Raw genomic sequence first — 15309 nt, forward strand, 5'->3', positions numbered from 1 at the left:
TATGAAATGATATGTGCCGAATTGAAATAATACATTATTATATCCAGCATTCAGATATATTTGAAAAGACTTTTAACAGTGTGTCATAAAAATCTCTTAATAATCACACTGACTAAAGTAGCTATAACTGTAGCCACTTTAAAAAGAGGTGCTGTGTTGGGGGGCTAAACACCTCAGCTCTGTGCTTCTTTATCTCCCTGGAGTTGGGAATGTGGGGGGAAGCAAAGTGTCATGGCTCTAAGCCCCCAGCTTCCCCTAATCCAAATGATGGGAGTGTGGGTGGTGAGGCAGCGCACCCAAAGGTTATGCCTTTTTTATCTCCTGAAGCTAGGTGCAAGCATAGTGCCCTGTGCTCTTCTGTGTTTCAGCAAAAGTTTTGTTGAATTTGTAACAGCTGAAGTGAAACTTTTCACCATGCCAAATCTCTATTATATCTTGAAAAACAATGAGGAGTCCTGTGGTAACTTAAAGACACTTTGTAAGCTTATCGCCAAATACATCTCAGGGCATGTCTACAGTAGGCAATTATTTTGAAATAACTAAATTCAAAATAATAGCTCCCGAAATAACAAAATCGAAATAGCATGTCCCCATTACGGGGGAACCTCGAAATTAGTCTGAAGTAGGCTCCATTATTGTGAACGTGATACCTCAATTTAGAGCCCCAGGAAGCACTAGGGAGTAATTACTTCATATTACTCTGGGGAGTAGCTATTTCAAAATAGCAACGGCGGTGCATCCACATGAACGTTATTTTGAAATAACTATTTCAAAATAAGTGTTATTCCCTAAGGAAAGCAGGAGTACAGATTTTGAAATAACCAGCCCATTATTTTGAAATAACAGGCTTAGTAGTGAGGATGCTCCATTTATTATTTCAGAATAAGGGGGGTTATTTTGAAATAACTCCCTAGTGTAGGCCAAGGCTTAGTTTTTAAGGTGCCACAGAACTCCTTGCTGTTTCTGCAGATACAGACTAACAAGTCTACCCCTCTAATACTTGTCATTTTATCTGACCAGTTCTAAAACTGAGTAATCAACCAAATGCACCTACATGAATGTTGTTAGGGGATTGTATATGTAATCAGGAAAAGCTATATATTAGTTAATTTTAATAATTTGTTTTCTGCCTTTAGATAAAGAAACTGGAATCACGTCTCAGTAGAACTGATTGCACTGATGAAAAGGGTAAATCATATTCCAGCAATGAAACCTGGAAAAGGGACTCTTGTACTATGTGTGAATGCAAAGTGAGTATACTGGAATCCATTTTCAGTGTTTAAGACATATTGTGGTCTCTTTTGAAGATATAACCTCGGATGTTGTACCCATAATTTTATAGATTCAAGTCATTGTTTCAATTTATTTGCAGTTAGTTGCTGGGAAAATTCACCTTTCAAATATCATCCATCTAACATTACTTACAAATCTAATAATTAGACATCTACATAAACTAATTTACTTCATTTGGCTGGTGCTTAATTATACTTGTAAAAATGTGGGTGAAAGAGGGAGGCCTGGAAGAAGACATTCCAAAAGCAGCCTCTTACAGAATGTAAACATTGGTAAAAGCTCATGTACTAAAATGTTAGTATTTGCCTTCTTTTTAACCTTTAGGGAAAGACATCAAATAATGTTATGGGGGGAGGAGGAGAGACTTTGGCTACATGGGATTCCTGAACTTTGTGTGAACTTTAGATAATAAATCAATATACAACTAATAAATTGTATTATTAATCAACTTCAATGTGGTAATGCGTGCCTAAGAACCAAACAAGAATATGGCCGCATTGTGCTATATGCTATACAAACACAGAGCAGTAGATATGTACTTACAGTCTAAATAGGCAAGACAGACACATGGCAGGATAAAGGAGTATACCACAGAAGCAGAGTTAATAATAATAATATTCAGCACAATGTCACAAAATCATAGAATTGTTGGACTAGAAGTGACCTTGAGAGGTCATCTAGTCCAGTCCCCAGCTCTCATGGCAGAACTAAGTATTATCTAGACCATTGTTCCTTCTAATTGTTCCATCTATGTTCAGAATAAATGTGTTATGTGCATCAACGTACATGTGGATGTGCACCACTAGTAGAAACACATGGTACTGGCTGTGAATGGCTGTGGTCTCTCTGATAATCAACTGGGTGGCATTTGAATCTAGGCAGCCATCCAAACACTCAACTTGGAGGGAACTCTGAGCTAGACCATCCCTAATAGGTGTTTGTTTAACCTGCTCTTAAAAAAAATCTCCAATGATAGAGACTCCATGATATCCCTAGGCAATTCATTCCAGGCTTAACCACTGTTGCAAGACATTTTCCCTATTGTCTAACCAAAACTTCCCTTGATGCAATTCAAGCGCATTGCATCCTGTTCTAGCATCAGAGGTTAAGATGAATCATTATTCTCACTCCTCCTTATAACAATCTTTTATTTTCTTGAAAACTGTTATGCCCCCTCTGTCTTCTCCAGTATTAACAAAGCCAGTTTTATTAGTCTTTCTTCACAGGTCATAATTTCTAGACCTCTGATAATTTTTGTTACTCTTCTCTGGACCTTCCATAATTTATCCACATCATAGCCGAAATGTGGCACCCAGAACTGGACACAGTACTCCACTTTAGGCCTAATCAGCACACACTAGAGTGGAAGAATTACTTCTCATGTCTTGCTCACAACACTCCTGCTAATACATTCCAGAATGATGTTTACTTTTTTTGCAGTTACACTCATAACTCATATTTTATTTGTGATTCGCTCTGATCCCCAGATCCCTTTCGGAGGTGCCCCTCCCTAGGCAGTCATTTCCCATTTTGTATGAGTACAATTGATTATTCCTTCCCAGATGGAGTACTTTGTATTTATCCTTACTGAATTTCATTCTATTTTCATGATAACTTCATGGCTTTTTAGGTGGGTTTAGGTAAGAGGGTATAAGCTAAATGGCGAGGGGGAGTGAAAGAAGAGAGGACATTGAAGGGAAGTGGCAATGAGAGGAGCAAGTTAGGGGAGAAGAGGATGTGAGGAGCAGGTGCAGGCTGATGCTTAAGAGATCAGATTGTGACAGAGGATGAAAGAGTTTTAGAACAAACAGTCATTTTAAAAGTTGCCATTCAAGGTGCTTTTTTCTAGATGCAAATGTTAATATTCTCTCAAAATAATCTATGATACATTCAAAATTTGTTTCAGTAGCCAAAACCTTAGAAAGAATGGCTTTTACATTCCCAAATAATGTAAATACAGATTGAGCCTCTGTAGTCCGGCACTGTCTGGTCTGACAACATCCGTGTTCTGGGATGATTTTAGTTAGCTGGGTGTCCACTTACTGGTGGTGTGGCCACATTTCCCACACTCCCATAAAGTTTGCTTATAGCCACCCATCCTGATTCTCAGTGTTCTGTGCTGTTATGTAGCTCTAATCTACCCCTAAATGTCTTCTAAGAGTCCAGTAAGCAGTGGAAGTGTTGGTAATGATGTTAGACAATATTGACCTCCTGTGGTTCAGCAAACTCTGTGGTTTAGCACTGGTCAGGTCCGCAGGGTGCTGGACTAGAGACATTCAACCTATACCATATCTCTTATTTTGTAGACAAAGCTAAATAAAATGTTCTAAACTGTTTTTGTATTTGTACTAATACAGGTTGGTCAGATTACATGTTTTGTAGAATCATGTCCACCAACTGATTGCTCTACACCATTGAAGGTCAAAGAAGTTTGCTGTCCAGTCTGTTTAAAACAAACTATTAGCAAGGAAAAGAAGCCATAAATCTCCTCTAAGAATTTAAGATGTGTCCTCTTCAAATCATAACGATGCCTGCTGATGGCAAATAAGGTAACCAGAAGCTTAAAAGAACAGCAAGAAATCAAGATTTTACATGACAACATTCTATTGGTGCTGTAACAGTATAAGATGATGTATTATTTTATTATTTGCCCATAAAAAGAAAATTACAATGCAAAAACGTTGAAATGGAAATAAACAGTTCAAGATAATTTTTGTACTAAGATTCTCAGGTTAGACAAACTGAATCCGGTGCTACTTTAAAAGGACACTGTCAGGTAGGTTTAGGCATCCAAAATAACTTACCTTAAAATGTTTACATTATAAAATCAGAACAGCTCCCATTTATGAGAAATAAGCACAATAAGAATATTTACTTTGTAGTATCAGTCTGACTTGATGTTCAGTGCTTTGCTAATAAAGTCAGAAGAAGCTAAAATAAAAGCTTAATAAAAACTGTGTTCAGAACTTTGCTAATACAGGGCCAATTTCTGCAAGCCAGCTGTGCATATGGATTGCTTAATCAATTATTCTGGTATATAGAAAAGGAAGTAAGAAAATGCATCAGTTTCATGTTAACCTCTCTTTAATAGAAGAGGAAAATTATTCAGTGTTTGACTAATTGAAAAGCATAACACTGTTAGAGAAAGAGAAACAAACATTAAGATTCTAGGAAGGTATTAAAAACAATATGATTAAAAAAATGTTTGACAGTGTTCCTTGAATGCTATTCCTCATTTTAGGAAGGAGTACATGACTCACAAGTAGCATTTGAAATTAAAATGAATATGATCATAGGTAATTGCTTGGCTACTCTTTTGTTTCATTTATTTTAATCATGGTAAAGTGACCATCCAAAGTCCAGCTTGACAGCATGCTTCTGTCCATCTCAGACGTGCTCACATGTACAGTTACTATGGCCCTGTTTTGAAAATGTGAAAACATCACATGCCATTTTGTATACAATGAGACCTACTGATTCATTTTGCATATTGTCAGTAGACATATGTTCCTAAGTATATTATGGCACTGTTTGTGAAATGTAAGCATTAATGGTTAATTGTGATTGACTACTCTTTTCCATTTTTTTGCTGATTAGGTATTTGAGCATATAGGTTTTCTCCATTTTCAGCTACTACATAGATACTTTTAGCTCAGTGCCTTTATTTGCCTCACTTAACTGCTCACATAATTCATTTTTAGCACTATAGAATATATAGCAATGCAGTGTATGTATTAGCACACCAATTCTTTGCCATTTTAATAGGCATATATTATTGCATTCAATGCATTGCAATGAAGGACAACTATCATACCTCATTTTACAGTTTTCTTTTTCATTTACAGTGCATCTTCTGAAAAAAAAATCCCTAATTTCCTACAATTCAGGGCTCAGTCCTGCAGTCCTAATGCAGAACTCCTACTGACATTATTGAATTCTCTGGATTCTGAGTTAATTGTTAGTTTTTAGGGATCAGGAATTTAAGCATTAATGAAATGTGCACAAATGTCAACATTAGCTAGGCAACATGGGTGAGGAAATATCTTTGATTGGACCAACTTCTGTTGGTGAGAGAGAAAAGCAACATGTAAACATGTAAGTCTTCGTATTATGTAAAGACTTAAGTTGCATAGTAAATCAGATTTGTGTGTTACAGCTAATCTATAGCAACAATTTCCACTATAATATTTTGGCACATAATTAGTAGCTTTAATGTACTATAATTTGATAAGATACATACTATGACACTGCTTTCAAACTTTGGTATATATTATATGCTTACTACAATGACTAGTTTGACAGTGTAGTAACAGTAATATGTACATGTGAGTGGTATGGTAATTAAAAATGTATGTTAGAGTTACATGAGGTACTACCATTTATATTTTTAAGAATATAATTGATTTCATATATAAAGTTTTGACGTACATAATCTACTTTAATATTTTTAGAATCTGTGTGGAAAGTTTCATGGGGTATCTAGGGCTTGACATTTCTTCCCTTTTTTGATACGCTAGTACTTTTGTTCTGCTTTCTTGAGAGTCCAAACTGCACACTTACTCTGGAAGATCTGTGCACATGGATCTCCCACTGATTACAGTAAGAAGAAAGGTTTGCAGAACCAAATCGAATATAATAATTTAAAAATTTATATGGTTATATGGACCAGTGGAAAAGTGCTTTTAATGGACTATTAATTTAATAATTTCCCTGCAAGTTAATATGAATTAAATATCCTTCTAATTTCCGATCATAGGAGAAGAACTTTTCCATTTATACATTATATACAGTATCAGGTATCTGATTCCATTGTTCCCCTCCCCAGAATAAAGTGAATATCTGTTGTTCTTTGTTCAATGTTTACTCATACGGTATAAAACAAAGATTCTGGAATAACTCTTGAAATGCTTATACAGCTGTCATCTTCAGTTATTTTCCATAATCATAAAACCTATAAAAGATTTTCACCAACAGTTTCAAATATATTAAGCAATCAAGGATAGTACACATTTACTTTTATTACAGTGTCTACAGATTCAGCACCCGTATTAACATTTCTGAAACAGTGGCCAATGGCTGGATGATCATTTCCTCAGTATCCACTGTGAGAATATTGCTGTAGTATGTTGCAAATTGTGCATATTTATTTACTTTTAAAAACTGTTACCAAAAGCAAAGGCTTCGTTATTTTTATTGTAATCCGTAAATTTACCAAAGAACTGTTTGCACTGTGTAATGAATGCTTCTCAGTTAAAATAAATGGGTCACATTTCCAAATCTTGAGTAATATTGTATCTGTTAATTTCTTGAAGCTACACTATGTGTGTTTTTTATCAAACTCCCAGATCAGTGATTTCCTCCAAGAAACTTAGTATTAAACCTTCATATCTGACCCTAGCATTATCAATTAGTGAATAAATAAATGCCAGTTTAATAAAGTTATACATTTTTATTTAGGTGATGAGAGTATATATTTACTACTATTTACTCCTTGCACTGAGGGAGGAAGAGAGTAAAGACAGGATCATAGGCATAATTAGTTACTAGCAGCTGGCACTTAACAGTGTCTCACTCCAGTCTTTTATAAGGAAAAAAAATTGAAAGACACTAAGAACACTTAGGAGCCTCCTATCACTTTTTGTCACTTTTTCTATCCCTCTCTTCTACTATATGAAGTAGAAGAGTAGTCAATTGACTATTCCATTAGTCAATAAGGGGGGAAACTATAGAACCACACTCAGCCCTGGGAGCTAACCCCGTTGTGCCTTTGCTTTGAAATATGTTAAGAGCCGCCAGGTGAAATATGCTTTTCTTTTAACCAAAAAATGTTGACAGAATATTCAACCATCCCCCTTTAAAATGCATCCATTTAAGGGGACCTGAACAATATTTTTTGTCTTTGGTGAGAATTGATGTGGCAAAGTTTTGAGATACACTGGTGTGGCTAATTATATATGTGACTTGTGGTTTCTTCACCAATGCACTCAGTTCTCTTTATAATTTAATAGGGACCAAGTGTTTGAACTTCAGAGAAGGACAAGTTAATAAATAAATACATAAAAGAGAAGAACCTAGTAACTCCAAGAGGACCTTTAATATTAGCAGAGTTCATAAGTACATTAACAAATTTGCCTTCACTTCAGTAATATAGCCACAAAAATAAATACTCAAATATAGGAGACAAGTTACTTATTTAACATTTAATTCAATTGCTGTGCTTTAGTATTCATCACTGGGTGTATCTTTCTGAAACTTGTCATGATTAGAAAATAGAGCCTTGCTTGGAAGCTTTTGCTTCCATAAATGTCTTTGTCTTCAACCAAGCTGGAGTATTGCCAGGGTTCTCAGAGTTAATTGCCATGTACTTTAATAACAGGGTTTTCAAAAGCTTCAGTCAATTAGGACAAAACTTTCTGGCTGCTACTAATAGAATATTTTGGATAATACATTAGATTTGAAGTACTGTAGCTTAATTGATTTATTCCTATCGTTAAACTTCATGCAAGAATGCCTCGTTGTATGATAGCTGGAATTGCCTTTTATGGAATGTCTACCCACCACATACATTGCAGCTCAAAGAAAGGTCTTGCATTGTAAAATAATATCTGTTATGGTGCCCTTTCATTATAGGCTCTAAAGTGCTTTATAGAAATTGTCTTCATGCTCTCCTTGTAAGTTATACTCATTATACAGATGAGTAACTTGTGGTCCATTAAGTGACTTGTCCAAGGTTACAGAGCAAGGCAGAAGTTTAGCTGAGAAGTTTAGCTGGAGTTCCTTAACTCCCAGTCTCCAGTTTTAACCACTACTTATCTACTCCTTATCATAGAACCATAGGGCTGGAAGAGACCTCAGGAGATCATCGAGTCCAGCCCCCTGCCCAAAGCAGGACAAATCCCAATTAAATCATCCCAAATAGGGCTTTGGCAAGCCGGGACTTAAAAACCTCTTGGGATGGAGATTCCACCACCTCCCTAAATAACCAATTCCATTCATCACCCACCTGGTGAAATAATTTTTCCTAATATCCAGCCTAGACCTCCCTCTCTATAATTTGAGACCATTGCTCCTTGTTCTGCCATCCGTCACTACAGTAGAGTCTCGATTATCTGACCTTCCTTTATCCGACATTCCGTGTTATCCGACCTGCCTGTGGCCGTCCAAGGCAATTGTGCAGGTGGCGGAGCCAGCAGAGTGGAGCACGGAAGGGAAGGCGCCAGGCAGTGTGGAGACAAAGGCGGTGAGAGAAGAGGAAGGAGGGAGCAGGGCCATGCAGCAGGATGCTGGAGCCCATCTGCCCCCGCCCTCTGAAGGTTGCGGGGTGCCCTGATCTCCCCCATCTCCTCTGGCCAGCCGTGCTGCCCCCGACCTCCCCTATCTCTCCCAACCAGTCGCGCTGTCCCCAACCTCCTTAATCTCCCCCGGCCAGTTACTCTGCCCCCGACCTCCCCTATCTCTCTCGGCCAATCGCGCTGCCCTGCAGCTGGCCGGGAAAGATAGGGTAGGTCGGGAGCAGCGCAACTGGCCAGTGAAGCAGCCGAGCATCTGCAGAGCAGCGGCTCACATGGAAAATACCTTCGACCTCACAAGGTATTTTCCATATTATCCGACATTTCAATTATCTAACCATTCTTCGGTCCCGTTTCGGTCGGATAATCGAGACTCTACTGTACTTCTTAAATGGTTTCATCCTCAATGGTATATAGAAAAACACAAAAGTCTTGCTTTCTACTGAATTTTTACTGACAATATTTTAGTGAGACTTTCTAATTTGTTCGGAATAGTCCATAGTTTTATTATAGTGATTACAGTAAAATATAAAAAAGCTGGTGAAACTAGTTCCTTAATCAACTTTTCTGGATAGTTCTGGCATTCGTTTCCTGGAAAAACATTGAAGGACATATTCAGGGCTATGGCATCATAAACTATTCAATAGAGGGAGAATCTCCCTTGTCACGGCTCAGTCCCCCAACCTGAAACTCCGAGTGCAGAGATGGAGGACCAGCTAGCAGAGTAAACTATGTAAAACCTGTCTCTGGCACTCTCAGGGTATGTCTACACTACAGCACTAATTAGAACTAACTTAATTTGAATCAGTTAATTCGAACTAAGCTAATTTGAACTAGTGCATCTAGACCTAAAAACTAGTTCGAATTAGCGTTTTGCTAATTCGAACTAGCATGTCCACATTGAGTGGACCCTGAACCGAGGATAAGGATGGCCGGAAGCAGTGCTGGCAGAGAATGAGATTAGGACTTAGAGCATGGAGCTCCTGTCTCAGGCTAGCCAAGGGCTGTGGTTAAAGGGGCCCGACCCCCACCCCGGACAGGCAGTTCTCAGGGGTTCCCTGCTCGCCTGTCTAACTCAATGAGGGACAGCAAAGCAGTCCTGGCTTGGAGTGCCCTGAGTGCCCACACTCAGCACATCACAGCACTTGGCCATCAGCCCGGCTGCACTTGCCGCAGGCGGCCCCTGGGGAGGGGGGTCAATCGGGAGGCTGCAGGAGAGCTTCCACCCCGAGGAACTCGCAGAGCCACCCCAGTCCTCCCCATCGGGGGCTCGTACCCCATTCCTCTCTCACCTCCTTCCACTTATCCCTCCCTAGCCCTCCTTCCTGATATACAAAATAAAGGACATGTGTGTTCAAAAATAGAAACTCTCTTTATTGAACAAAACTGGGGGAGACTGGGAAAAGGAGGTGGGAGAGGGGAAGAGAGAGGGTGGGAGAGCGGAGGGCAACTAAAATGATCAGGGGTTGGGAACAGGTCCCATATTAAGAGAGGCTAAAGAGACTGGGACTTCTTAGCTTAGAAAAGAGGAGACTGAGGGGGAGATATGATAGAGGTCTATAAAAGCACGAGTTGTGTGGAGAGGGTGCATGACGAAATGTTCTTCATTAGTTCCCATAATAGAAGGACTAGAGGACACCAAATGAAATGAATGGGTAGCAGGCTTCAAACTAATAACATAAGTTCTTCTTCATGAAGCAAATAGTCAACCTGTGGAACTCCTTGCTGCAGGAGGCTGTGAAGGCTAGAACTAGAACAGAGTATAAGAGAAGTTAGATAAATTCATGGAGGCTGAGTCCATGGAGTGGTATTAGCCAGGGGGTAGAAATGGTGTCCCTGGCCTCTGTTTTGGAAGGCTGGAGATGGATGGCATGAGACAAATGGCTTGGTCATTGTCTTCGGTCCATCCCCTCCGGGGTAGCTGGTGTTGGCCACTGTCGGCAGTCAGGCTACTGGGCTAGATGGACCTTTGGTCTGACCCAGTACGGCCGTTCTAAGCTCAGGGCTCAGGGTCGGGGGTCTCACTGGACCACCTTGATTTTCATGCAAACCTGCTTCTGGGTGGCCAGGCTGGCAGCTCTCCTGCCCTAGACGGCCACTTTCCTGTGCCTAGTGAGGAGGACGTGAATGAGGTCCACGATGTCCGTACTAGACCAGGCGGGTGCCCGCCTCTTGCGGCCCCGGGCAGGCTCCTGGGAGCCGCCAGCCTGGTCCCGGGAAGAGGTGGAGGGCTGGGTGGCAGTGGGTGGCTGGTTCGTGCCATGCCAGGTACAAGGGCTGCTGGCTGGGTGCTGGCAGGCTTGCACCTGGCACGGGCACCGTAGCCAGACCGTGCCCCTTTAAGGGCTCCGGGGCCAGGAGGGGGGCAGATGAGTTTCCCTGGTGGTGCCCAGAGTGGCCACCAGGGCAAGCTGGGGAGGGCTAGCCTCCCACTAGTTTGAATTAAGTGGCTACACAGCCCTTAATTTGAACTACTTAATTCGAACTAGGCGTTAGTCCTCGTAGAATGAGGTTTACCTAGTTCGAATTAAGCGCTCCGCTAGTTCGAATTAAGTTCGAACTAGCGGTTTGTATGTGTAGCGCCTATCAAAGTTAATTCGAACTAACATCTGTTAGTTCGAATTAACTTTGTAGTGTAGACATACCCTGAGAGACAAGGCTGTCCAGTCTCAGGCTCCCTGAGATCTAAGAAAAAAATAAATAAAAATTCACTCACTGCCACCACTGAAGTGCACTTAAAAGATACAACATAAACCCTTTTCCAGGGAAGAGATCACTTAGGAATCCCCTCCCTAAGGCAAAGGTCTCCCTCTCGCCGCAACCTCCATTTTGCTTGGAGTTGGAAAAACAAACAGAGGTAATCCACAGAGAACAATGGACTCTGCCCGGGTAACTAGGCAGGTAACCCTAAGGACACAACAGTCAACCAATACCAGTTAATCAAAACAAAAGGAAAACTCTTTTATTATCAAAGCAAAACTACTGTTGTAAGCATATTGACTAGATGGTAAATAGCCATGAAGTGAAATAGACTCAGGGAAAGTCCCTAGGCTTTACTCCTTAGTTACAAAAGAGAAAAATAATTAGCCACCTCAGACATGATTTCTAAACCCCCAAACAAGGAAAACAATATAGCCTGACAGACTAAACTTTTCCCTATTTACACATTTCAAGAAGTCTGTTCTTGGAGTAAAAAAGTGTCTCCCATCTCCCTCAATACCGGGGAGAAACTGCTCTGATCTCAAACAAAGAAGAGAGAGGGAAAAAACCCTCTTTCCCAGTTTGAAATTCCTATCTTCATTTTTATTGGCTGACTGCCCCAACCCCCTCTCTAGGTCATCACCAGTCTTTTAACCCTGTTTTCACTCTTCAGGTAAGTCAGACACTTCTTAGCAGCTCCAATTTATAACAAGCCTTCTGAAGGGTTCTCTCATGTTCCAGCCTTCCAAATCCACATATTATCTTTGGACCATCATTGCAGTTCATGTATGGATGTCTTATATTTTAAGACCTTTAAATCTGAGGATACCCATTTTATATCTGTGGCTATCTGCAGATGCAGATATCTACAGATCGTTTTTGAAGACTGAGCATTAAATGTGGGTACAAATTTTGTTTCTACATGGGTCTCTACACATAATCCATAACAAGGAGTCGATTGCAGATTCCATTCCACTAATTTTATCGCCCACCAGAAGGAATGTGATATATGATAAAAAGCTTGTTAGTTTGAATGCATCATCATTAAATAACCATATGAATATTGATAAGTGGCAAATGCAAATGGTCACGTGCTTATTAGACACAAAAGTCTGTGTCAGGATTCAGCAAGGAGAGAAATGTTATCCTTATTGAAATTAATGAAACCAAAATAAATTACTAGCTAAATCCTATTCTAGCTTGAAGGGCTGGAGAATAAGTTCACTACCAAATGGAATCACACAGAGTCACGAAGTGATCAGGGAACAGTGTGTCATGATGCACGTCGGGCTGAGTCATGCAGTTGTAATGGTTTCACTTGTTGACACAATCTCCTGAGGCAGACATTCCTACTAACACCAGATTGCTTCACTGCTGTTATTTTCTCCCTTCTGTTGCTCAATTCCATGCAATATCTCCCCTCTCTCCTCCCTCCTCTCCTGGCCTGCAGTTAAGTAGAGAGGAAATCTTTTTGGGTATGTCTACACTACCCTCCTAGTTCGAAGTAGGAGGGTAATGTAGGCATACCGCACTTGCAAATGAAGCCCGGGATTTGAATTTCCCGGGCTTCATTTGCATAAACTGGGCGCCGCCATTTTTAAATCCCTGCTCGTTCGAACCCCGTGCCGCGTGTAGCCGCGCGGCACGGGGTTCGAACGAGCAGGGATTTAAAAATGGCGGCGCCCAGTTTATGCAAATGAAGCCCGGGAAATTCAAATCCCGGGCTTCATTTGCAAGTGCGGTATGCCTACATTACCCCGCTAGTTCAAACTAGCGGGGTAGTGTAGACATACCCTTTCTTAGTACTCTGTGGTGTCCAACAGATGCCAGGTAGGAATGGGAGTGCTCCTGTGATTGGAGCTCTGGTATTCAGCCTGGTATTCAGACAGAGTAGAGCACTGATCAGATATACATAATCTGCAAGAATACAGGCAGTCCCCGGGTTACATGGATCCGACTTACATCGGATCCCTACTTACAAACGAGGTGAGGCAACCCCGCACTAGCTGCTTCCCCCCAGCAGACCAGGGAGACGCAAAGCTAGCACCCCCCTCCCCAGCAGACAAGGGAGACAGAGATCAGCTTTTCTCAGCAGACACCTTAGCTTGAGAATAAAGGACTGAGGGAAGTGAGGTGTGGGAGAATAAAACTGAGCTCTGGAGAAATGTTTGGCTAGAGTTTCCCTTACAATATGTACCAGTTCCGACTTACATACAAATTCAACTTAAGAACAAACCTACAGTCCCTATCTTGTACGTAACCCGGGGACTGCCTGTAACTAGAGAGCTGTGAGTAGCCTAGGCAAAGATGAAAAGTAACTAAAAAATATTTCATTACAGTACTCAAGTACATTTTTTTGGTATTTGTAGTTTACTCAATTTATTTTTATGATACTTTGACTTTTACTCAAGTAATTTTTTAAGAAAATACTGTACGTTTTACTCCACTACCATTTCTGGAAGCACTTAGTTACTCACTACTTTCAGCACCCCACTGACAGTTGCACAAGGTAGAATTCTGATTTGCTAAAGCACAGCCTCATGCACAAAGCATTCAATTGTCATGCAGTGACAATTTAAAAAGAAAATCAGGAAGCACAGTGACTCTGCCCAATTCAGAAGCCTTTTAATAGCTGCATCAACACCCTTCCATTCAAAAACAGTATCTATGTAGGAGTGGGGAGCCCCAAACCTTGTGGGCCAGATCCAGCATGTTGGGGAGAAGAAGCATGGTGCCATGCACTGCTGTTCACCCTCCCTCTGGCTGGGGGAATATGAAGGGTTTCCCTGTTGCTCTCATTGGCCAGATTTCAGCCAATGGTAGTGGGGAACCCAGAGCTAGGTAAGCGCCCCTCCCCACTCTCCTCATGGAGAGGCCCTGCACCCCCATTCCGCTCCTGTGTCCCCCTTCCTGCCCAGCTCTCCCAGCCCTAGTCCACTCCTGCATCCTCCCACCCTTCCAAACACCCCACCCACAGCCTGCTCCTGCACCTCCGTCCCAGCCAGACCTTCACTGCCAGTCTGCTCCAGTACCCTTCCTCCCACCCCCATCCCTATCCCACTCCTTAACAACTGCCTCCTGTACACAGAACCCTTCATTTTGGCATGCCTGGGGGGGCTCAGAAAATTACTAACCCTGGAGCCCCAAAAGAGTTAATCTGATCATTCTTGTGCTCTTATGCAACATATGATGAACAAAGAAGCAGTTGGGAAAGTCTACTCTTTTTATTTTTGTAATAAATAATGAAATAAAAAATAGCAAATATATTTGTCTGTCAAAAAATTGAGGGTTTCCTCCCCTCCCCCTTCCATGCTTGTAAATTCCAGGCAAAGGAATATGCTTTTTGTATTGCTTATAAGACAAAGCGAATAGGTTTCATTTCCACCATAATGGGGGGGGGGGGGTCCTTTTTAGTGTACTAGTTTCCATTAGAAAGTTCTTATTCCATGAAACTGAAATACTCTGCAGAAAGTATTGATGTTGTTAAAATTTTCTATGAAAAATTATCAATACATTTCATTTTGGTAAGGTCAAAGTGATTTGTTTCATAAAGTTCAAGTGCTTCATTTTAACTTTTCATATAAAAGTTGAACATGACAATATATTGTAAGGGTTAGTTCAACTTAATTACATTGCATAGGATGTGAAATTTTTCACAGCCCTGAATGATGAGGGTATGTTGGCCTAAGTTTTAGGTTTCAATCCGGCCTTTGGTAAGTTGCATGAAACCCTTGTGTGGACACGCATTCATTAAGAATTAAAGTGGCTTTAACTTGCTTTTGCTTAATTCACTTAATCTAAACCTTTTTGGATTTAAGGAAAGAAAAAGAAAAATAAATAAAGTAAAAGAAAAGTAGATCCCTACTTTTAAACTTTTCATGGACCCCCTACAGATCTGTCGTGGACCACCTGGGGTCTGCGAATCACAGGTTGGGAATCACTGATAGAGGGGAATAAATCTAGATATTCCTTACCTATAATTCCCATGTTTTTTTCTCTTTCATCTGCATAGGAGTGCTAGGGATAC

General features: G+C 40.7%; 1 protein-coding gene across 2 annotated transcripts in view; it reads left to right on the forward strand.

The window, feature by feature from the left end:
- Positions 1–6576, forward strand: part of PXDN (peroxidasin) — a 122765-nt gene extending 116189 nt beyond the window's left edge. For both annotated transcript variants that reach the window (XM_006131038.4, XM_006131039.4), the window contains 2 exons: positions 1137–1250; positions 3651–6576. In XM_006131038.4, the coding sequence (XP_006131100.1) occupies positions 1137–1250; positions 3651–3776 (240 nt within the window). In that variant the 3' untranslated portion in view covers positions 3777–6576. The remainder of the gene's footprint in view (positions 1–1136; positions 1251–3650) is intronic.
- The last annotated feature ends 8733 nt before the right edge of the window (positions 6577–15309 follow it).

This window comes from Pelodiscus sinensis, chromosome 3, assembly GCF_049634645.1.
Source record: "Pelodiscus sinensis isolate JC-2024 chromosome 3, ASM4963464v1, whole genome shotgun sequence".
NCBI classification, from domain to species: domain Eukaryota; kingdom Metazoa; phylum Chordata; order Testudines; family Trionychidae; genus Pelodiscus; species Pelodiscus sinensis.